This window comes from Xyrauchen texanus, chromosome 26 (assembly GCF_025860055.1).
Source record: "Xyrauchen texanus isolate HMW12.3.18 chromosome 26, RBS_HiC_50CHRs, whole genome shotgun sequence".
In the NCBI taxonomy this organism is placed as follows: domain Eukaryota; kingdom Metazoa; phylum Chordata; class Actinopteri; order Cypriniformes; family Catostomidae; genus Xyrauchen; species Xyrauchen texanus.
The window spans coordinates 20,511,226-20,536,139 of NC_068301.1; the positions used below are offsets into that span (position 1 = coordinate 20,511,226).

At 38.1% G+C, this 24,914-nt stretch overlaps 1 protein-coding gene across 4 annotated transcripts in view; it reads left to right on the forward strand.

Moving 5' to 3' along the window:
- The window catches only part of LOC127619578 (collagen alpha-1(XVI) chain-like), a 150,378-nt gene extending 126,997 nt beyond the window's left edge, over nucleotides 1-23,381 (forward strand). For all 4 annotated transcript variants that reach the window (XM_052092459.1, XM_052092457.1, XM_052092461.1 and 1 more), the window contains 25 exons: nucleotides 195-272; nucleotides 487-531; nucleotides 1,077-1,121; nucleotides 5,884-5,937; nucleotides 6,102-6,155; nucleotides 7,777-7,830; nucleotides 7,940-7,984; nucleotides 8,364-8,417; nucleotides 8,751-8,786; nucleotides 9,925-9,987; nucleotides 10,264-10,335; nucleotides 10,487-10,540; nucleotides 13,122-13,166; nucleotides 13,354-13,398; nucleotides 13,917-13,970; nucleotides 14,091-14,144; nucleotides 14,237-14,287; nucleotides 14,384-14,473; nucleotides 14,638-14,673; nucleotides 15,182-15,226; nucleotides 16,699-16,896; nucleotides 17,131-17,194; nucleotides 19,645-19,821; nucleotides 19,918-19,995; nucleotides 20,535-23,381. In XM_052092459.1, the coding sequence (XP_051948419.1) occupies nucleotides 195-272; nucleotides 487-531; nucleotides 1,077-1,121; nucleotides 5,884-5,937; nucleotides 6,102-6,155; nucleotides 7,777-7,830; nucleotides 7,940-7,984; nucleotides 8,364-8,417; nucleotides 8,751-8,786; nucleotides 9,925-9,987; nucleotides 10,264-10,335; nucleotides 10,487-10,540; nucleotides 13,122-13,166; nucleotides 13,354-13,398; nucleotides 13,917-13,970; nucleotides 14,091-14,144; nucleotides 14,237-14,287; nucleotides 14,384-14,473; nucleotides 14,638-14,673; nucleotides 15,182-15,226; nucleotides 16,699-16,896; nucleotides 17,131-17,194; nucleotides 19,645-19,821; nucleotides 19,918-19,995; nucleotides 20,535-20,731 (1,788 nt within the window). In that variant the 3' untranslated portion in view covers nucleotides 20,732-23,381. The remainder of the gene's footprint in view (nucleotides 1-194; nucleotides 273-486; nucleotides 532-1,076; nucleotides 1,122-5,883; nucleotides 5,938-6,101; nucleotides 6,156-7,776; nucleotides 7,831-7,939; nucleotides 7,985-8,363; nucleotides 8,418-8,750; nucleotides 8,787-9,924; nucleotides 9,988-10,263; nucleotides 10,336-10,486; nucleotides 10,541-13,121; nucleotides 13,167-13,353; nucleotides 13,399-13,916; nucleotides 13,971-14,090; nucleotides 14,145-14,236; nucleotides 14,288-14,383; nucleotides 14,474-14,637; nucleotides 14,674-15,181; nucleotides 15,227-16,698; nucleotides 16,897-17,130; nucleotides 17,195-19,644; nucleotides 19,822-19,917; nucleotides 19,996-20,534) is intronic.
- The last annotated feature ends 1,533 nt before the right edge of the window (nucleotides 23,382-24,914 follow it).

Consider the following 24,914-nt stretch of genomic DNA (forward strand, 5'->3'; position numbering starts at 1 on the left):
ACTTTTGTCGCAAACTGACCCTTTCTTCATATTTACGGCTTTGTTCAGATACAAGAAATACGATTCATTCTTTTATCTGACCAGCAAAACAGATTTAAATTGCATGGTGTGAGCAAAGCCTAAGAGTGCTTATTTCAGTTTCCCCACACTGTATTCCATTATTGTAGCACCTCAATTCTGTTCAATCTTTTTAGACTGGTAACAGTGGTCAGTGTGTCGGTTCTCCAGGGTTGCCAGGTTTCCCAGGGACCCCAGGAGACAAAGGAGAGCCGGTGAGAGAGACAATTACGACTTACTCCAATTTTTCTTTTGTAACAATGTTTATATTTTGCTCTCTACAGCTTACATAGGCAGCTGCCTTCTAAAGCAAAATGTACTTTTTCATTTAAAAATATAATAAACAAGCAATAACATATTCTGTATATTATAACATAAAAATCTGTTATTAAAAATGATCAATGTGATCATTTTTGTGTTTCATTATAGGGTCCTAGGGGTGAGCGAGGACCTCCTGGACTTCTCGGAAACCCGGTAAGTTTGTACTTTACACGTTTTTCCTCAGATCCACTCCTAAGAGGACATGACTGGCCAGATTCCCTTTTTTATCCTCTCTTTTTAGAAACTGAGACTAAACTTGACCTCAAATGGCTTTTAAAATGCAGTCCGCTTCATATAAATATAAACCAATGCTTGTCCCCTGTTTTAGAAGTGAAACACACGGTGGAGTTTTTTGACTGACTTGATTTAGTTATTAGCATTTAGGTACAATGTTTTCAATTAGAGAAAAAAAACGACGTAAAATGCACCCCATTAATATTTGTTGAGAGGTTAGAGAGCCCCCTACAGGTATGCTCAGAACTAAAGAAAATCTTCCAAAGTGCAGAGTCCCAAATTTAACATAACCTAATTTTGAGAGGGAAATGAGATTTAATGCTTTGTGTGTCGACTGGGGTTGGTTCTTATTATAGACTACTTCTTACAGAGTACAGGGCTGTATTAATTTTTTTTGTTTTTGTTCCTTTTGTTAATCAAAAAGGAATGTTTCAAAGTGTTCTCTTATTTCTGGTCTTCCACAGGGCAATATTGGTTTCCCTGGTCCTCAAGGACCCTCTGGACTGCCTGTAAGTCAAAACACACCAACTCACCCATACCAATGTGACCAGATACGTGTTATACACAGGGGGATTGGTTTAGTGTTGGGGGAAGACAAATTCTGGTTTTCATATTTAGTTACCCATTCACTGTTATGATAAAAACTGGGATACAGATCTGATACATTTAGCTGTTTTTATAACGAAAACATCCAAAAAAAGTAGTTTTGAGAACAGCATTATAAACTGTTGCCTTTTAAGTGCAGGTCATGTTAGTTTCCTTATCAGGTTCATAGGAGGATGCTCTGAATGCTGCTGTATTAAAGCATTAGAACATGCGTTTATGGCATTTATTCATCTTTTTATTTATTTTTATCTGTAAAAAAATAAGGCTGGGCATAGAAATGCATCCATTCTTCAACTACAAACTCTTCAGACATGTTTCTGTTCTTTGGTTTATGTGCAGCTGCGTTGTGTTCTTTAGTCACTATCGCTGTGGTGGACCTGTTTTTAAATAAACAAAACAAGTTTTCGCTTGAATGCCCCATGTGCTATCATGAACGCGCACAGGAGATCAGCGGTCAGTCATCAGTTTCACTAAATAATACATTTTGGTTTGTTTCTCACCAAACCTTATTGTATTATTTCATAAAGTCATGAGTGTCATGGAATAATTTGTTAGACTTCTGAATTATACTTTTGTGATATTTTGAAGCTTGAAGAGGTAGTCACCATAAACTGCCATTGTATGACATTACTGAGCACAACTTTATTATTTTCTTTTTTTACAATTTCTTCCTTTGTGTTAAGAAAAAGTAAGAAAGTATTACAGGGTTATAACAACACAGGGGTGAGTAAACAATGACTGCATTTTAATTTTTGGGTGAACTAATTCTTTAAGTGCCCCAGGATCTCACCCCATCTTGCTTGTTTTTCTCATGCTTTGTAAAGATTTGTAGCAATGCCAGAGAAATAAAACTATACTGTTATTGTGCTTGTTCAATTACCTCCCTATAGGAGGCCATTGTGTATGCCTTGCCATTATTTTCCATCACGTAGAATGACATGTTTTAGCAGAGATTTGAACTCACTGATGAATTGAGTCGAAGCCAGAATGGATTTTATTTTAATGTGGTCTAGCTTTATGCTTAGTGAGCTTTATCTGACTCATTTTAATTTGGTTCAATTGACTTCTCTGTTTGAAACAACAACATCAGCTATGTTGATTTTTTCCGATGCCCTATTTTTTTTAATATTTTCCTATTAGCACAGAAAAACAGACAATATGTATTTACAGTAATCTGGTGTTTTCTAAATTGAAATTTGTAGTGGAATTGATCTGCTAATAGAATGATATAACTCAACTACTGAAGGGACTGCAGTCAGCAAATTTCAAGACAACAACGAAGACATTAACAAGAGGCAACTAATTTTGCCACTAACTTTCTTGATTAGTATTTAAAGCGATGAGACAAATCCTCTTTAATTCAACAGAGTTTACATTACCCTTTCAGACCTGCTACACAACACACTACTTTATTATAATTTATGTAATAGATAATGTGCAATTAGTCAGCATAATTAGCGAAAACGACCAACTGACTGCATATTATCCTGCTTATTACATAGTTGCTTACCAAATAATTAAATAAATGGACATGAACCTTTGGTTTAAATTGAAATTATGTTAGAAAAAAAGAGACTGAGTGCTAAGGAGTGCTAAGAGAGACATAAAACTTTAACACAGTGCAGGAAAATGGTTGGGAGGGACAGCTATCAAATATACAGTATAGCTGTCCTTATACAAATATAATTGTGCCTGGAGAATGCCCCAATTGACCAATCAGAATCAGATTTTTTTTTAGGAAAAAAGTTTTGACATTGCAATCCACTTGTCATTGATGTTTCACATTGAAATGTTCTCAAATATTTTACAGGCCATTCAGAGCTGCACATTGTTTTCCACCCACAGGCCATTTAGCCATCTTATTTAGAAAACAAAGTGATGTATCTATGCAGGTGGGCATTCTCTGATAAATTGTCTAATCTGAGATTCAGCTCAGGCCCACGTCTTTTTCATTATGCATCCAATAGCTATTAGGCTTGCTTTGTCCCCGGACAATAAAGATAAAAACAATAAAGGCAATAACCCTGTTTCATTTGTCTGTTTTTGTGGAATACAGATGACAGGAAAGGCAGAATCATTAATTCATTCCCCTTACTTTCAACCCTTACTTAGGAAGTAAATGCCAAGCTGGTGGCAGGTGTTTAGGATGTTATATATTACCATTAAACTCACAGAAATATGATCTGAACTGCAAGGCAGTGAGCAGAGGAAGTATTCTTCAACAGATTATTAATGGAATATTCCTGGTTCAATACAAGTTAAACTTAACAGCATTTGTGGCGTAATGTTAATTACCACAACAATAATTTTGACTAATCCAGCAAACACCTTTTTTACTGTGAAACACTTACAGTAGAAGTGAATGGGGACAGATTTTGGAGGGTTTAAAGTCAGAACTGTGAAGCTTATCATTTTATAGAAGCACTTACATTACACTTAATTATTCTGTTAAACATGTTTATTATTTGAGCTGTAAAGTTGTGTAAATCGTCGTTTTTGTGGCATACTACTAAATTATCGGGATTAGGGGGTTTACGTTGCAGCAATGAAGTTATAAATTTGGATATAAATTTACACAGAAAAGGTTTGCAATTGATTTTACGTCTTGTGGCTATACCTTTCAAAGAAGAGGATTATAACAAGGGAAATGTCTAGTTTACGGATGTAACCTCCATTCCCTGATGGGGGGAACGAGACGTTGAGTCGAAGAAGCGACACTAGGGGTCTCTCTTTAGCTCCGAATATACCTCTGATCTATGAAAAAGGCCAATGAGAAATTGGCAGACAGAATTTGCATGTCCCACCCCCGGACATATTGATATAAAGGCAGGGAAATACGTCTGTTTCATTCAGGATTTTTCTGAGGAGCCGACAATGGTCCGGCCACAACAATGGCTCGGCTCAGCGCCGGGAGGACACAACGTCTCGTTCCCTCCAACAGGGAGCGGAGGTTACATCCGTAACCTAGACGTTCCCCGTCTGTCGCTCACTTCGACGTTGTGTCGAAGAAGTGACACTAGGGGTCCAATTTAAATCACGCCATGCGCTGAGCCATGAACGTGTACTGCTGACACAGGAGCAGGCAGGTATTTAATGTGCCCCTAGGATCACATGTGTGTCTGCCAAACTCCAGGCAAGTATCGCTGACAGAGAACGCTTGCAGGTCCCCGACCCTCTTGATGGAGGCGATCACTGAGAGATCCCATGAGGGGAACAGGCTTGGCCGGGAGGGATTTGACATCTGGGCACCTCTTAGGAACCTGATAATCAAGTCGTGCTTACCCAAAGACTTTCCGTCTACTGCGTCGTGGTGGGCTGCGATAGCAGCTACATACACTTTCAAGGTGGACAGGGACAGTCTCCCTTCCAACCTCTCCTGCAGAAATGAGAGCACTGTCCTGACTGCACACCTTTGTGGGTCTTCGGCCACTTTAGGGCGTAAAGTTGCCTGGTAGAAGGGGCTCTGGCTTGGTTGATCATGTCTACGACAGCAGGTGGTAGATCAGCTAGATCTTCCGCGTCCTGTCAAGGGGCCAGACGTGGAGGTTCCAGAGGTTTGGGTGTGGATGCCAAAGCGTGCCCGTCCCTGAGAAAGAAGGTCTTTCCTCAGGGGAATTTGCCAGGGAAGGGCTGTCGCGAGGAGTACGAGGTCCGAGAACCAAGCCTGTGTGGGCCAATAGGGAGCCACTAGAGTGACTTGTTCCTCATCCTGCCTGACCTTGCACAGCACCTGCCCCATGGGCCAGCTATGTGCCAGTGCGTCTGCCCCGAGGGGAGCCTCTGTTCAGGCATACAAGAGCAGGCAGTGGGAGGTCTCTTGGGAGGCAAACAGGTCTACCTGAGCCTTGCCGAACCGTTCCCAAATCAGCCGGACCAACTTGGGGTGAAGCCTCCACTCTGTCCAGGGTTTGAATGTTTGGCGGCAGGCGGGGGTGACCATCACACGGTGCATGTTGCGGCGCCATGCTCGTCTCGGGACTCGAGTCTGTAGCCAGTGCTGAAGCAGTCTCATATGCATCAACCCCATTGGCGCGACCGCCGTGGAGGACGCCATATGCCCCAGGAGCCTCTGGAAAAGTTTTAAAGGGACCGTAGTGCCTGGCCTGAAGGCGGCGAGACATTCCAGTTCTGGCTGCGCGCACTCGTTGGTGAGGCACGCTGACCTTGAGACTGAGTCTAACTCCATGCCGAGAAAAGAGATGCTCTGAACCGGGGCTGGCTTGCTCTTTTTCCAGTTGACCTGAAGCCCTAAATGGCTGAGGTGCCTGAGCACCTTGTCCCTGTGGGTGCATAGCAACTCTCGGGAGTGGACCCGGATGAGCCAGTCGTCAAGGTAGTTGAGTATGCGGATGCCGGCCTCTCGGAGCAGGGCAAGGGCTGCCTCTGCGGCCTTCGTAAAGACGCAAGGGGACAGGGACATGCCGAAGGGGAAGACCTAGTACTGATACACCTGGCCGTCGAATGCGAACACTAGAAAGGGTCGATGTCAAGGCAATATTGAGATGTGGAATGCATTGCTGAAAAACCAGCGAGACGCAGTGCAATGGTCAAAGACGTCTGTCAAGCGCATGTTTAAATAGAAAACAGCTTAAAAACAGCATAGATGGACGCAAACACGTTCGGTGTGAATGGCCCCTAATGCCTCTTTGCTCTGTTTAACCATAGGGTCAGCAAGGTCAGAGAGGAGCAGATGGGCTTCCGGGACAGAAAGGTGAACATGTGAGTCATCATTTGTCTTGCTTGAGTAACTCAAGAATAGTCACCAGAACATCTGTACTTTTAATGAACCATGTGTTCTGCATTAATTATACTGTAGAATGATTTAGTTCACTGTTTTATGGATTTGCTTTATTGTTCTACTCCTACAATTCTGCTTTATCTAGGGTGGACCTGGCAATCCTGGCTATCCTGGAACAATGGGACAACCTGGACTCCCTGTAAGTGGCATCCATGTATTTTCCCCAAATGACCACATAGTGAAGATGACTTTATATTTTAAGGAGTGTTCACACATAAAGTGATTACACCTCTAGAGATCTATTATTGCCAGAAATTTCCAAATCTTAACTTAATCAGTTGCTACAAACAGCTTAATGTGTCCTTCATTGTTGCTTTAATGAGTGTGATTTTCCTCTTAAAATGTTCCCAGGTCGATGTATTTTAATATATTGTGGCTATGTTTAGTGCAATTGTGTGAATTGTTTTAATTACTGTTAATTAATTACTTTTAATAATAACTTGTGTACAAGATAAATAACTTTGTATATAAGTCAAAAACTCAATAGCCCACGTAACATACCGCTTCTCTTATGCTGGTGAGATGCCTGCTGAATCTGATTTCTGATCTGAATCTGATCGCTGACGTAATTGTAGGTTGAGATGTAACAAGGAGACCAGCAGTTTAACTGTGCTTTTTTCATGTTTTACTTTTACACACTATCATGGTGTAAACAGAACACATAATGTTAATTTATAGAGAGCGCTCCAACATTGTTTACAATAGCTGTGTCTCGTTTCGAAGGCTAGGTAGGACATGTCCTTTGAAGGCTGCAGTATATTGAGCGTCCTCCTTTAAACTAGCCTTGTTTAAATGAGACAGCCTTTATAGGACAAACAGAAACAGAATTTATCATGGTTGCTATGACAGCACACCACTCTTTCACAAGCACGAGCGCTTTGAGTGAGAAGGGAACAAAGTCCCTTTGGAAAGGAAGTAAGTTTTAGGAGAGTTATAATGATGTAGAGAGAAAAGAAAATAGATTTTACAGGTGTACTTTTAGTCTATAATACTTTATTTGAATTATATATTACTATAATTATGCATATTATATACTCTGCAAATGTCCACTGAGGTACGTCATCTTGAGAATTAACATTACTTGCGTTTGAACATCATACTTTCGGTCAAATTGGCATAATTATTTTTTAGACATTTCCGCTGAATCAAAGAATTATGGGTTGTGAGAGCCCATGAAGGATACACCTCGAGCATCCACCGAATTCCCGTTAAAGAAGGTCACTTTCGAAGGCTGCATTCAGAGTGTCCTAATCCCTTTTCTGAAATGAGACAGCCTCGATTATGTATGCGGGCGACAAATGCAACCTCTGGAGGATGCAGCCTTCAAAACGTTACACGTCTTCTTCTAGTATGCAGAGAAGATGTGACATGCAGTGTGAAAGCGCCCTCTAGCAGTGGATGACTGTATAGATAGCCTTATCAAAGTCTGCTGGCATGATTACTGAAAGCTTTTGTCGTGCAATTAATTAAATCAATGATTGAGAAGGGTTGCACCGGGTGGCAGCTGCCATCCTAAAAATGATCTTTTCCACCCCACTTGCCGCCCCTACTTGAACTCTGCTCGCATCCTGGAGATGGTGCACAACGTCTTAACCCGTCTGTGTCACGCATGGTCAATAACAATGTTCTGACCAAAATCCTGGATACACCCCTGATGATCGATAAGCTTAATCGATCAAATTATTTACACTCATTTATCGATTATAGTTTGATCATCAACATCCCTAATTAGTGGGTTAAATTATTTTTGTTTTTTTCAGGGACTAAAAGGAGAGCGTGGCAGTCCAGGCAGTGCAGGGCAGAAAGGAGAAACTGTAAGTAGTTTCTTCTTGAACAACAGCTTTCATTCTAAATGTATGTACATTCACACAGGAACTCTTAAAACACCCTGAAACATTTCACCTGTTTTTTCTTTTTAAATAGGGCCCACCAGGATCTGTGGGTTATCATGGACCAGTTGGCCCAGCAGTGAGTAAACATTCTTTATGCAGCTATTATTTCTGTTTCATATATATGCCTGTTGTGATATACCTACAACATCACTGCAGTTCTTTTTTTTCTTTGGCTTTTTACCCTTGGCTGTTCCAAGACAACCTCTTATGTTTATCTTGGATGTCTGGTAATAGTGCACAGTATATATGTTAGAAGCTAGATTCCCTTTGTGCTCTCTTTGTAGGTAATAACTGTGGGATCAAACAAACCAGCTTCAAACGTCTTGTAGATTCAACCTGAAAAACTGTTAGAAGAACATATTTTTTTTTTCTTGTCTTTCTCAAAAATTGCAATATTGTTCTTTAAACTGTGACAATTTGTGATGTTAAACAACGTGCGTTTGTTTGACTGGCAGGGTCCTAAAGGGGAATCAGGAACAGCGGGACCCGTGGGACCAAAGGGAGATCAGGTATGAAAGCATGTCGCTCATATATTGCAATCAAAACAGTTCCTTTTAAAACATGTTTCTATATCTGGCATATCTTTTGAAATCACATTCTCATCATGTTCTTATTCTGAGATATAACAATACTGTATATAGAGCAAGTTGTTCTCCATGCTTTTTAAAATGTACAAGCCCAAGGTCTGAGAAATGTTTGTATATACAGCATATATACCTGTGCTTCCTGGAAATAAATATTTATAACTTTGTATATCCAAGCTCCCAAATGGATCACCTTAACTTGCTGTTGTTACAAATCGCTATGCACATATTAACAGTTGTCACATTTTTTGTATGCAGGGCTTTCAAGGATCCCAAGGTTTCCCAGGACAGCCGGTAAGGATTCGTCATCACAGGGCCATTTAAGCTTGAGATAACCCTCATCTGTATGAATCTAGTGCATTTTTTTAATTGTTATTATTTCTTTCATACATTCAACATGAAACAAATAAGAACAGTAATTGACAGGACAAAAAAAATAAAAATAAAAAAAAAAAAAAAAAAGAGAGAAAAATATTTTTTTTATTTTTTTTGGATAGATTACCAAGAGGGTAGAGAAGGAAGGCTATGTGTGTTGTGTGTGTGTGTGTGTGTGCTAGAATGGACATTACCATGCGTGTAAGTTTGTGTATGATTGAGTGTTTTGTGTTGAAATGTTGAAATCAGCAGGATTGGTATAGTATGAATTGTTGTAATTAAAGTACTGTGTCCTAGTTATAAGAGGGAATGGGTTGGGTTGGGTCAGGCTCAACGGATCTTTCCTCTGACTGCTCCAGCCCTCACCGGGGCCAAGGAGCATATTAATCCTAAGAGATAGGGGAGTGAGGCTTCGAACGCTGGGGGTTGGGGGGCTGGGGACCTGATCCAGAGGCACACAAGGGCAGAACCCCTCTCCACTTCAGCACTCCTCTGCCCCCGCCGTCAATTGCTGTTCTATTGATGGGCCAGCTCATCTACCCACCTCACTATCCCTGTGTTATGTCTTCTAGGGTCTAAATTAAGTCTAAATGCATTAAAAGAGGTGCGGCGCAAGGGGTAGAACTTATTCAGAACCACCTCAAGCACCACCCATTTCCCTACCTATTGACTGATTGTGTGATTAAGTGAATGATATGAGATGCATTAAAAAGAAGTGGGGGGCAACAGTGCAGGACCTCTTCAGGCCCTCCACTCAGCACACCCTAATTCTTAAGTAGGATTGTTAATGTAAGCTATCTAACATGAGGAGCATTAAAAAGTGAGGTGTACAGAGTAGAGCCGGCCCCAGCAATAATAGCACTAATGCATTAAAGCATGTGGCAGATCTAAAGCGACTTAAAAGTACATGGTATACGGTATTATGTGGTATTAGTATGCGTTCCTGGGAATCATACCCATGACCTTAGCGATGCTAGTGCCACTGGAACTACACTAACCTACTGATTGTTAGTTACTGGAAAAAACAGATCTCTTACTTTTTCCATCATGTATTTAGGGCCCTCCAGGTTTCCCAGGAAAAGCTGGTCCCCCGGGCCCTCCAGGGCCACAGGCAGAGAAGGCAAGTGACAGTACTCATAATGCCTGAACATGAAGTGATAAATGAAATTATATCACATACTGTAGGTGACATTTGCCTCTCACCCTGGAAATCCTTATATGAATAGTGACATATGATAAATGACGTTTCCCCATTAACATTAATCTGCATTATCTCTCACGGTCACTTTCACAAATAAGTGTGCTGACATTCAGCGTATGGACATTAAATGGCTTTACATGTGGAATGTGGATGATTTTGTATCAAGCACTCACTCTTTCTTTGTCTACCCCTTAGGGTACTGCTGGAGTTCAGGGCCCACAGGGAATTTCAGGTCCCCCAGGATCAACCGGGGCCCCAGGCATGCCTGTGAGTGTCAGTCAGAATGCTCTAGAGAGACATCTATTCAAGCAGATGTTTAGCACACCATGTTTCTAATGAATAATTGCAGACCTAAATATGAAAGTTTTTGCAAACTATTTAAACTTTTGTTTTTGCTTTGCAATTCTTTTTTATTTAGGGACCACCTGGAATGGAGGGACTTGATGGAAAAGATGGAAAACCAGGTTTAAGGGTCAGAATTGTTTTGTATTATTATTTAAGTTGAAAACATATAGACTAGCTGTTCATATTTAACTTCTCTTATTGATTATTAATTGCATTATTGTACTATGTTACAAAAGTATTTAGGTAACATTATACAAATAAGGTTTTGAATTAGTTAACACAAAAGTTAGTAGCTAATTTAATAATATTGTTTAATTTTAATTTCTACATTTTTATTAATACATTTGTAACATTGAAAGACATACAGTATATATGTACACCGATCAGCCACAACATTAATACCACCTGCCTAATATTGTGTAGGTCCCCCTCGTGCCACCAAAACAGCGCCAACCTGCATCTCATAATAGCATTCTGAGATTATATACTTTTTACCACATCTGTACAGAGCGGTTATCTGAGTTACTGTAGACTTTGTCAGTTTGAACCAGTCTGGCCATTCTCTGTAGACCTCTCTCATCTACAAATTCTTTCCATCTGCAGAACTGCCTCTCATTGGATTTTTTTTTTTTGGCACCATCCAGAGTAAATTCTAGAGACTGTTTTGTGTGAAAATCCCAGGAGATCAGCAGTTACAGAAATACTCAAACCAGCCCATCTGGCTCCAACAATCATCCATGCGATTATCTAATCAGCCAATAATGTGGCAGCAGTGCAGTGCATAAAATCATGCAGATATGGGTCAGGAACTTCAGTTAATGTTGACATCAACCATCAGAATGGGGGAAAAATGTGATCTCAGTGATTTGGACCGTGGCATGATTGTTGGTGCCAGATGGGCTGGTTTGACTATTTCTGTAACTGCTGATCTCCTGGGATTTTCACACACAACAGTCTCTAGAGTTTACTCAGAATGGTGCCAATAACAAAAACAAAAAACATCCAGTGAGGGGCAGTTCTACAGATGGAAATGCCTTATTGATGAGAGAGGTCAACAGACAATGGCCAAACTGTTCTGAAAAGACAAAGTCTGCGGTAACTCTGATAACCACCCTGTACAATTGTGGTGAAAAGAATATCATCTAAGTATGTTTTGGCATTACAACAGGGACCTACACAATATTAGTCAGGTGGTTTTAATGTTGTGGCTTATCGGTGTGTGTATATACATACTCACCTAAAGGATTATTAGGAACACCTGTTCAATTTCTCATTAATGCAATTATCTAATCAACCAATCACATGGCAGTTGCTTCAATGCATTTAGGGGTGTGGTCCTGGTCAAGACAATCTCCTGAACTCCAAACTGAATGTCAGAATGGGAAAGAAATGTGATTTAAGCAATTTTGAGCGTGGCATGGTTGTTGGTGCCAGACGGGCCGGTCTGAGTATTTCACAATCTGCTCAGTTACTGGGATTTTCACGCACAACCATTTCTAGGGTTTACAAAGAATGGTGTGAAAAGGGAAAAACATCCAGTATGTGGCAGTCCTGTGGGCGAAAATGCCTTGTTGATGCTAGAGGTCAGAGGAGAATGGGCCGACTGATTCAAGCTGATAGAAGAGCAACTTTGCCTGAAATAACCACTCGTTACAACCGAGGTATGCAGCAAAACATTTGTGAAGCCACAACATGCACAACCTTGAGGCAGATGGGCTACAACAGCAGAAGACCCCACCGGGTATCACTCATCTCCACTACAAATAGGAAAAAGAGGCTACAATTTGCAAGAGCTCACCAAAATTGGACAGTTGAAGACTGGAAAAATGTTGCCTGGTCTGATGAGTCTCGATTTCTGTTGAGACATTCAGATGGTAGAGTCAGAATTTGGTGTAAACAGAATGAGAACATGGATCCATCATGCCTTGTTACCACTGTGCAGGCTGGTGGTGGTGGTGTAATGGTGTGGGGGATGTTTTCTTGGCACACTTTAGGCCCCTTAGTGCCAATTGGGCATCGTTTAAATGCCACGGCCTACCTGAGCATTGTTTCTGACCATGTCCATCCCTTTATGGCCACCATGTACCCATCCTCTGATGGCTACTTCCAGCAGGATAATGCACCATGTCACAAAGCTCGAATCATTTCAAATTGGTTTCTTGAACATGACAATGAGTTCACTGTACTAAAATGGCCCCCACAGTCACCAGATCTCAACCCAATAGAGCATCTTTGGGATGTGGTGGAACAGGAGCTTCGTGCCCTGGATGTGCATCCCACAAATCTCCATCAACTGCAAGATGCTATCCTATCAATATGGGCCAACATTTCTAAAGAATGCTTTCAGCACCTTGTTGAATCAATGCCACGTAGAATTAAGGCAGTTCTGAAGGCGAAAGGGGTCAAACACAGTATTAGTATGGTGTTCCTAATAATCCTTTAGGTGAGTGTATATATATATATATATATATATATATATATATATATATATATATATATATATATATATATATATATATATTAGATAATATACTGTATTATAAACTAATGTGAACTAAACATTTTATAAATTTACAAGTTTACAAAAATGCTGTAATAGATTTTTTTTTTTAAAATTAGATCATGGTATCTATTGCATTACCAAACGTTAACGGATGACCTCTCACCACATCTCTTTCTCTCTCTCTATTTCTCTCATCTACATACAGGGTGAGCCAGGACCAGCTGGCCAAGCAGGACTCAGGGGAATACCGGTATTTACTGTCCCAAATTTTCTTTCTTTATTTGCACTTTTCAAGTTCTTTGTAGTATAAATCTACAGTTGGGACACAGACTGGAACAAAGACAACTTTAATTAGGCGTCTCAACGGAGGAGCTCAACATTTTTCCAATTTTACTTTTCTTTGATTGAAAGAAGCTTAAGACTGTTTCTTATTCCAGGGTTTCAAGGGCATCAAAGGACACACAGGTCTCCCGGGAGCGAAGGTATGAAACACTTTTTTTTTTCCCAATGTGTTTCATATAGCCCGGTAATTATTTAGATTTTGAAAAGTGCAGTGTATAAATGAATATAAAATCTCTGATGATCCCGTCTGTAAAAGTGGCATTATTATTATTTATTTATTTATTGATGGTAGAATAATCCTATTTCAGCTTTATGTGCAGAGACAACCGAGGGTTGATTTCTTCAATAACTGCAAACACTGTGACTCTGTGGCAATATCCAAATGTTTCTGTTTGTCTGAGTGGGCCGACAAGTCAACTTCTGGCTCTACCAATACTTGAGTTTGGGATGTGACTACCTGTTTTAGAACAATGGAAGATGAGCGTTTGAGAAACCTTATTGGAAAAAAAAATTATGTTTCCAATTTTGTTTGGCGCAGACATTTCACAAAACAGCTTTTATTTTCTTTATATTATATAATAATGTTATTCTTTATTATTTTGTGTCTTTCTTTGTCTCTAATGTTGCATTGCCTCTTTGTCCTCTTTGGTTTCCCTAGGGAGACATAGGACCTCAGGGACCTGCTGGAGCAACAGGAAGGCCTGGTCTAGAGGTAAGATTTCACCACTATAGCTCTATAAAATTTAGATAATGAAAGAATGCAAATAGTATGTTTTGGGGCCTTAGTGTCTGGATAAGTAAATATTTGAAATATTTTTACTTTTAATATCAGGGTGATCCTGGCACTCATGGACCACAAGGACCACCTGGAGCACCAGGACATATGGTAAGTATTGAAGAATCTTAGTTTTTATCCTCATATAGGGTATACAGTCAATTGAAAATGATTGCTTAATGAATGCAACTGCAAATATATAGGGTGCTTCAGGTCCTCCAGGGCCAGCAGGACCAGTTGGGCCACCTGGATTGGTGAGTAAAACTGTATTCCATAAAAGATAATGTGAAAATAATGCCTTTAATGGTTTATGGTTAAATGCCTTACTGTACCTCCTTACTCATTTACAGGGCATTAAGGGAGAGAAGGGTGAGGCAGGAGAGAGAGGAATGGGTGGATTACCCGGACCCCCAGGGGGGCCAGGTCATCCAGGACCAATGGTTAGTACCTGCAATTTCAGGATTTCATCATTCATATAAACATAGCTTTACTGACAAACTTTGCTTACCATTATATTGGCTATATAACTGCTGTTGTTTGTAGTTTCCAATAAAATTATTGTTTTATTCTTGTTTTTAAATCCTTATACTTTTTTTGCCTTTAGGGTGAACCAGGAAGTGATGGAGCAGCAGGTAAAGATGTAAGTATCTCCTCTGATTGGCTAGATAAAAATCCTAAAGTATTTGTCAATGTTTGTGTCATCAAACACTATGTGCAACATACAACATAATATATGCAAACACAATGACCACATTTGCTTGTCATTTTAATATTCTGGTTAAGCATTCTTTGCAAAAATGTAGGTTTACATTCTTCCTATACAAGTAATTTTTACATTTTACTTAAAAATTTTAAGTAAATACTATTCTACTTAAAATACTATTTTATTTACATTTTTCAGTCATTTTATCAACATGTTAAATCTCATTAATGTCTTTTTTAAATATAACACAAAATCATAATGCATAGCAATATGTAGACCATGAGACTGTTACGATGTTTTTGGTTATTCATTTCTATTCTGAAAATGATCAAATTCTGAGTAATATAGGAATATTCTTGTGCATGTAAACACTGTCAATGATTATTACCACAAAACCAAGTTCTGCTTGCTTCAGTTTTACTCCTTTAATTATTTCGAACCTCAGGGAGCCCCAGGCCTGCCAGGAGAACCTGGTCCAGAGGGACAGAGGGTAAGATAGCATTTTCACAGCTCTTTTAAAATATCTTCGCTCCATTGAGCGCTGTCATCTTTCTACATTCGATACAACTTATTCAGACATAAGAGAGCACATTCCCCTCCCACCTTGGCATGCTGTTAGTGTTGGCGTTTACATATGTTTAGTGAAGTTGTCCGCTGGCTCCATCTGTAATCACAACAGCATGGTGTCTAACCTCAGTTTACCCTCACTTTTTCTTTTTTCCCCTCATTTGCCACAGTAGCCTGTCTGAACAGCCCTCTCAAATTACAAAGTGAAACCATTATACTCAGTAATAAAGCCATAGAGAGGGGCTCTATCTATCACTCTGACAGGACAGCATTGTCAGGATTTTGAAGTTTAGATGTGAATGAGATGAGGGCAGCGCTTTTCTTTCAAACCATTAGTATAGGTCCTTTTATGTGTGAACACTGAAGTGACTTGCTGTAGATGGATTGCTAAATGTACACGCAGGACCATCACTTAAATTCACAGGGCCCTGGAACTAAAGTGTTAATGAGCCTCCCACCCATAATATAATTGCATTCCAAGTAAGTAACAAGTAAGTTGATAGACATATTCAAATGGATAAGTAGTTTCAACCTTAGTCAGGATATATTTCATATTTAATTTGAGTCCAATTAAAACTACCGTGAGGGATAGACATACAGTGCATTCTGTAGGTCTTAATGCCAAAGTATACTTCGGGTGTGTATGTGTGACTCAAATTGCGTCATCAGCACAGCCACGCGGCTTTATCGCGCGCCACCTAGATTTTCTTGACTCGTGTCTGCATGTGCTGGCCTTTGACTGTATTAAAAGAGTGCCACAAAGCAGTTGCAGTGTGCATGCTTCGAACGCATTCCTATTCTTTTGCAGTCAGAAAAGTATACTCACAAAGGCAACGCGGTCGACCAGGTGCGAGGCGATCCGGAACAAGCAAAAATGATGTATACCTGGGCCTTTAATGTCAAAGGTCACGATCGAATTTTCCCAACTCAGGTTTTCCGGAGAGATTTTTTTATCCGCTGGGAATTTTTGTCAATGTTTTGTCGACTAAATGATCAGTACAACCCAGTAACCAGACTGTAAGTCTATCCCACACAGTTTTGTTTTGTGTCCATTGATTTATCAATAGCTAATTCATGAAAATAGCTGGGGGGGGAAAATAGTGAGCAAAATATTTTACTACATTTATTCATTTAGCAGGTGCCTTTTTTAAAGTAGGAAAAGACTATTGAATGTAAGCCAGATAATGTTATAGTGGATGCTTGCCACCCTAATCATAAAACTAGATGAAAATGTACGATTCAAATTTTAATTTTATGGACTGTATTGTGCTGAGCAGGAGTTTATATATAAGCCTTGTTATACAGTGTAATAACAGGGATCATGGAGTAGTCTGTGGTCATTTCCCTAGAATCACCTGCCTGGTAAATTAAAGCTGTGCCGTTGCTCTCGTCCAGGGTGAGGCAGGGGGAGCAGGGCAAAGGGGACCCCCAGGAGAGCGTGGACGTCCCGGCCCACCAGGAGGAGGCTTTGGGTTTGGCTCCAAAGGACCAGAAGGTATTATTGGACCAGCTGGACCACGTGGCGAGAGGGGAAGCCCAGGTTCACCTGGACCAAATGGAACCCCTGGATCACCAGGAATCCCAGGAAATGATGTGAGGCTTTTAAAGTGAAAATTAACAGCTAAACATTGTACCTGAAAGAACCTATTAATTAATAGCAGCACTTTACCACCTAGAACAGTGTCTACGCCATCTAGATTTATGAAACAAAGAGTGTTTGATTGTGGCTTGACTTATAAGATGAGAGTCCTTACAATGTACTGTATGTAGTTTAGCAGAGTAGTTTGCATCAGTATCTTTAATTAAAACTGTATCTATTTTTTCCAGGCTGTTGTGAACTATGATGAGCTGAGGTCCTTTATCAGACAGCAGGTCATAAAGATTTTTGATGGTGAGAAAAGCTTCAATTTAAAAAATATATCATATAAAAACATGGTTTTAAAATATCAAAAACATTTTTCTTGGACATTTTTACTTACACAAGAACAAACAAAAATCAGTGGCTCTATTTTCGTGAGTGCGTAAAGCGCGGTGCAACGAGCTACGACTGTGTGCAACATCTTATCCAATTTTCGTGAAAGCGCTAATTCTAAGTGCCATTTTTGTGTCAGTGCAAATGGCAGTGGACAGGAGTGTTTGCCAATGTGGGTGTAGGCGTGCAAACTGTGGGTGTATTTCACCAGCAGGTGGTAATACATTTCCTGTCCAAATTCTGAAATTACAGAACATCAAATAATGTCCCAAAACATTATGAGATTTGTGTTAAACTTTCTAGAGGTCATGGTTTATTTTTTCAATTATTATTATTTGTATTGTTATGTTAATATGTATTATTATTCTTATATTTACAATTGTATTTATGATTTCATTTTTACTAGTAACCACCAGTTGTTGTTTAGTGATTTTTAAGTCACTACAAAACAAGTTAAAATGTTTGGATTTAAATAGATTATATATATATATTTTTTTTTTTTTTTACCAGTTTTGTTTCATTTTAAGTGTAATTTGAATTTATTAAATATATAAAATATTTAAAAATATGTTTGGTTTAATTTTAATTTGTTTTTCAATAAATGAATTCGACCGGTAGAAGTGAAGTGCACGTGGATACAATCACTATTTAAACTAGCCTTCTTTTGTGTGTCAGTATATGAAAAGGATTCATTATAATTAATTTACAGGCCCATACATCCAAATTCTGATGAGATTCAAATTTCTTATGCAAATGAAAGGGCATGGAAAACATGGAAATAAGAGGCCATTTTAAAATTGGCCTGGAAAATTCATGGAAATGCTCATAGTAAATAAATATAAAACATTCTTATATTATTATAAATTCTAGTTATGCTCTCCTCTAAAATATTTTACTGGTTTGATATTGCACTTTAAGCAATTCTATTGAGCCACATAGAAATTTCAGGATATAATTATAATAAAAATGATTATTAATAATAATAATAATTGTTATTATTATTATTGGAATTTCATTTCATGTTAGTTAATACTGCATTAAATAATGTTAACAATTACACATTTTTAAATAAAAAATATTGAAATTGCTGTGTTGAAATTAACACAAACCAAGATTAAGAAGTGCTGTAAAAGTATTGCACTTTGTTAGTTCATGTTAAATAATGTAGTTAACTAATGTGAATGATTGAGTCCTGTCAGTTGCTTTTTTTTTTATTATTGCAATTAATTGCATAATTTTGCAGTTAATCGCGATTAATTGACAATTTTGAAAGTGCTGAAATTTGACACTACTTGTATATATATACTTTTCCTGTCAAAAGGAAAGAAAACAAAACAATATGCAACAATATAATACTTTCTTAACATTTTCCAAATAAAGCCTTCCACAGTATAAAGATAAAAATTTGCTAAAATAGAACCAATTCAAGTAACTTTATATGTTTCCCAAAGTTTAATTATGAGGTTGACTAATTTACAGAACTAGTCCCACTTAAGTTGCATTTTCCTTGCAATGGGCATTCAATTTTTTGAACTCAAATCCTCCACAGTCTGCCGGTAGACTATGACTTTCTGCATTCATCCAGCAGTCATGAAGTCATGTTCATAATTCACGTCAGGGAGCCGACGCCAGCCCTTTGAATTCCACATGAAGGGCTCTTGCAGGCATAAACGTATCATTCTGCACTTTGTTGATAGTTAAGACTTGATGTGCTTCTGTGGTAATTAAAATGCACTATACATAGGCTGAAAAATACTTGATTTCTATTTCTAAGTCCCATCTTGGCTTGTTTTGTACATCAAATAGAATTAAGAGGTCCTTTCTCCATCATTTTATCTTGGTAGCACAGTTGTGTGTGCAGAGATTCTTTTATTTTTCTGAGCATAATGGTCAACTAGCGTGTTACAACAGTGCTGCTCGCGTTATGCTATTTTATGCTAAGCTTGTAGGCTCCCTTGGTAGAAGGTCTCTGGTGTGTGCGTGTGTGTGTGTGTGCATGTGTGTGTATGTGGTGTGTGTGTGTGTGTGTGTGTGTGTGTGTGTGTGTGTGTGTGTGTGTGTGTGTGTGTGTGTGTGTGTGTGTGAGACAGCATATTGACTTCAGGCTGACACATTACAAAGGTTCCACCTTTCCAACAATTGTTTATGCTTGTTTATGTTGTATTAACGGTAAATGCGTTAATCGCGATTAAGAAAAATTTAACAAGTTAATGCTGACAGCTCTAGTACAAATACAACTGTAAAGAATACAACCTTTTTATTTTAAGAACATAACATTTTTGCAAGGATGAACTGTTTAATAGAGCTTAGAAATGTCATCTGTTTGGTTTTTAAATCTTTTAAAGATTAATGTTAACTTATTCCCGCAGAGCGCATGGGCTACTACATGTCACGAATGCAGATGCCAGTGGAGATGGTTGCATCCCCTGGCAGACCGGGACCCCCTGGGAAAAATGGAAGTCCAGGAATCCCAGGGACCCAAGGGATACCAGGCCGTCCTGGACAAATTGGCCGTGAGGGAAGGCAGGGACCCATGGGTCCATCCGGTAAAATGAAATAGTGTGCTAATATTTCCTGCTACAGATCTATGTTTCATGTGCTCAGTCTTCCAAATAGATGCTCTTATGTGTATTTGTCCTCAGGTGCTCCTGGTGTGAAGGGAGAGAAAGGAGATAAGGGTGTAGGAGAGATGGGAGACAGTGGTCCTCCAGGTGCTCCAGGTCTGACTTCTTATTTCTTCTCTCAAAAGAATAGTTCACACAAAAGGAAAATTGTTCAATACAATGACTGTTCTTAGTGACTAGGTGCTGTCAAGCTCCAAAAAAGGACAAAAAAAAACACAATAAATGCACCATAAAAGTAGTCCGTAAGACTTGTGCATTATATTCTACTTTTTCAGAAGCCATATAAATGCTTTGTGTGAGGAACAGACCTGAAATGTAAGTTGTTATTCACTGATAATATTTAGAGGTGTAGATTATCAGTAAATAATTACTTATATTTTGGGCTTTTTATCATTGTATGGAAAACATCTATGTGTAAAAAATGTTGGTGTGAACTATTCCTATAAGTCTTTATGTACAGATGTGTTTTTTTATTAAATAACATGTACAGATGAATTGTTCACAATAAGACTAGGAATGTGCAATACAGTCCATTTTAAAGAATTTCCTGTTTTGTAATGTCTTTTCCGTGTTTATTTTGCTTTGACACATTGCCATTTCACCCTAATTTCTTTCATTCCCTCTTTTTCTCTCAGGTGTGCCTGGTCCTCCTGGTTATGGTAAGATGGGATCACCTGGTCCTGCTGGTCAACAGGGCATCCCCGGGGTTTCTGGACCTCCAGGGGCCCCTGGACAAAAGGGCAAGGATGGCCGTTGTCACCCGTCAGACTGTATGAGTATGCCTGTAGAGTATAACCCCAAGGGTCCCCATCCCAAAGGTCCTATGTACTAGAAATGCATGTGAGAGGGTTTAAGAGAAGTAAAAGATGGAGGATGATACCCAAAGATTGACATTCTCATAGAAAGAACCTTCTAAGAAGAACCAAAGAATTAATGTGCATTTCTTTCACAATGAGCAAGCCACTGATGCCAGGCCACTTACTGGTTCATCATAAAAAAGGGCCATTTACAAGTTGTTGTTTGCTGTTGAATCAGTGCAGAAAGCCTGTGCATTCTCTACTACCACTACAACCGGTGCAAAACCCAAACTGAGTGCCTTAACCCCGCAACCCCAAAATGCCCTACTTACAGCATAAATATTTTTTTAATATGCTTTATTGTAGCAAATTCACAAGATAGTCTTCAAATTCACAAGATTCACAAGATAGTCTTAACTTCATATACACCCCTGGACAACTGCATATATTAGCTTTAATGATCAATATTGGTGTCAAGATTTATTTAGGAATCAGCATTCAGCATATCATATTGGCATACAGGCCCCACTAAAGATATCAGGAAGTTTCCTTTTTGACACCTCACATCAGTCTTCAGTGTTCTTTGTATTCTATTAAAATGAATGTGGTTGATTAATTATAAGTTAAATTGATAGTTCATCTAAAAATGTAATTTATGTAATTGTTTACTCACCCTCATGTTGATCCAAAAACCATATGACCTTTCTTTCTACTGTGGAACACAAAAAGTGGTGTAAGGCAGAACGTCAGCCTCAGTCACCATTCACTATCATTGCATCTTTTTTTCCTTACAATGAAAGTGAATGGTGACTGAGTCTGACATTCTGCCAAACATCTTTATTGTGTTTAAAGTGAAAAAAAAAAACATGTGTACATGTTTTGAACAACATGAGGGTGAGTAAATTACTTTTAAGTCCTATCAACAGCATCTTTGGCATGCTAAAACAAATTAAAAACTGTGTTGACACAGTATGCGCTTACAATGGAAGTCTATGGGACATTTATTTGTTTGTTTTTTACAAATTGAGGTAATAAATTAGTTAAAATGTGTGTTGAAATAATTTTCTGTGAATATCAACAGCATGCCACAGATGAGAGTGCTTAATTAATATTTTACCTGAAATATTCCTTTCAGAATATCTTTGGCAGCTGCTAATTTACTGCTTTGGCAAAGACAATATGGCATAAATATTCCGTTCTGTTGCCAATGAAAAATCCTTCCACATTTTGTTTGCAGAAAATAGCATAGATACGGTTCCCATTATTAATTTTGTTTATTATTCAAATTAAATTCCCTGAGCGCTTGTGTTGTACATATTTATATGTAATGGCTTTTTGTACTTTTTATTAATTTGACATCAGCACGGCAACCCTTGTTATTATCACGTTGTGACATATGAAATTTTATTAACAAATGGGTGTTTTGTAAAGGTAGGTTTTATATGCAGTTTTGGGTTGGAAAGCAATTTTGTGATCTATCACGAGATGGAAAGAAATGTTATATTTTTATAAGTATCTCTCTGTGAGCTCTGTGATGACATCTCCTCCACCATGCTGGACTCTTAAACTTGAATTTACTTGTTTGATATACTGTACAACTTCCCAGTCAACCATCATGTGCTTCTGGAACACTTTAATCTTAAGTATTTTTTGCTTGTCATCTTGAAAAACATCACTGTCACTCCCCAGCCTTCACAGTTCAGTTTTCATCTTCTCTAAAGCCAAATTCCAACCAGCAAAGAGCTGCTCACTGATTCTCTGTCATTCATCACTTTTCTGCGTCAGCCAGTCTGATGCTTTTGCACTCTGCACTTTATCCTCTCTTTGTCACACCTGCACTGTGTGTGTGTGTGTGTGTGTGTGTGTGTGTGTGTGTGTGTGTGTGTGTGTGTGTGTGTGTGTGTGTGTGTGTGTGTGTGTGTGTGTGATTGTGTATTAGCTATACTTAGCAATAGTTGTATATTAGCTATACTTAGCTATAGTTTGGGGACACACTTTTACAGAGAAGTTAGTCAAATCTGACAAAATCTTCCTTTCAGGACATTCGATAAAATCTTCATTTGGTAAAATGATTCCTAAATTATAATTTTCTCTTATTTAAAATAACTCTTTTTTTAATGATTAGTATGCATAATATCTGGGTTTCCTTTGCTATTCTTTAGTAACAACATTGTCCTCAGAAGTCCTAAAGTGTCAAATTGATTCATACATAAAGCAAATAATGTTTTTTGGTAACACTATGCAATAAGGTTCTATTTTTTAACATTTGTAAATGAATTTCATATCATCTTTATCTAACTAACAATGAACAATATATTTTTACAGCATTTATACATTTTGGTTAATGTAAATTTATAAAGATACAATTGTTCATTGTTTAATGATAGTTCACAATGCATTAAGAAGTGTTAGTATATATATATATATATATATATATATACTAACACTATATATATATATATATATATATATATATATATATATATATATATATATATATATTTATTTATATATAGTATATTAGTACAGTATATGGTAAAATTAACATTAACCAAGATTAATAAGCGCTAAATAACAAAAGTATTGTTCATTAACAGTTCATGGTATGTCCCCATTTAGATAAGTGTGTGTGTGCATGTGTGTGTGTGTGTGTGTGTGTGTGTGTGTGTGTAGATAAAGAAATAATCTGCATCTATATTGGGAGGATAATTTTGTCAGAGTTTATAAATGTAGTTTTTCAGAGAGCAGTGAGAATTCAAATTCTCAAATGATGCAGTTTTCAAAGTCATGATGTGAACGTTATAAGAGCATATGAATTTCACATTGGCTTTTCAACCTTTTATTTATCCCAAACTTTTAAAAAAAATCCCTCCTATCATCATGCATCTCATCATAGCGCTGTTTGTGTCGGTAAAGTCATTTGTGTGCAAATACTTTTTTGAAGAATCCTAAAAGCAATAAAACTTTGAAGCAGAATTGTATGATCTCATTCTCCCACATACTTGTCAACACCAGTATGAACATGAATCTTCCTTCTATATGTTTCTTCTGTTTGTAACCATAGTGACAGTTTTGCATTTGCACAAGTACGATCAAACTGTCTTGAAATTTTTTATATGGTTATATCGACCCCAAGAGAATAATTTGCCGGTTAAAGATGAGGTGTGTAACTTCTTACAGAATTGCAAAAACAATGACTGTTTTCAAACAGGTTTCCCAAACACTCGTCTTGACTTTCATTGGTCAGACAAAAAGGTAGTCCCGCCCCAAACTGATGCGATTGATTGAGCCAATGTTGCCTGGCTTGGCTGGTCAGAATGCTCAAGCTATCAAAGCAATGTTTTCATAGGGCTACAATGTTTACATTTTTGGGGCTTATTTAGATGTCTCTGCATATTAACCTTGGATAGAAGAAAGTATTTTAACAAAAGAAAAAAATACAATCGTCAGCTTTAAATGAAACACAACATATTACTGCAAATACAGACAGAAAAAACAAGATTGCCTGTCTTACTCATTATAAGTGAGAATGTTGTAACCATAGTGATGAAAATGTATCCCCAAATTAATTTATTTCTGAAATATTTGTCTTACTGGACTTTTTTACACTGAACAAGCTAAAATCATAAAAAAAAGTGATAATCAGGAGTAAATCTAGTTGTTTAATGACTTCAGTTATGTTATTGTCGTGTCCTTATTGTCAATCAGCAATACTACTTTTTTCTTATTTTGCCTCCCTGGGTGAGAAGAATCATCATGAACAATGCTTGACAGATAACCTCTAGATGCAAAAGAGAGCAAGACAGAAATGTGTTTCCTCATATATGTTCATGATACAGAAGAAAATTGAGGTTTACAAAACGTTCCTCTTTATTGAGTTGGGTAAATCTGAACAACCAGGCAAAAACTTGAGTGTTTACAGACGAACCAAATAAAGAACAATAAATAGTACTTGTTAATGAAGATAATCAGTTCCCCTCTATCGTTATGGCAAAGTACATAACACACAATAACTTGGTAAAGTGGCATACAGGTTTGTAATTCACCAAAAAGTCTGAGCTTTATATTTGTTTGGAGATGGTTTTGAATGCTGATTAAATTCATTAACTTTGCATCTTTGTTTTGTATTCCAAATCCACCCTGTCCATACAAAATTAATACACATTTACAAAGATTTACAGCATGGAATCCAGAATAATGTCAACGAGAGCATACCTC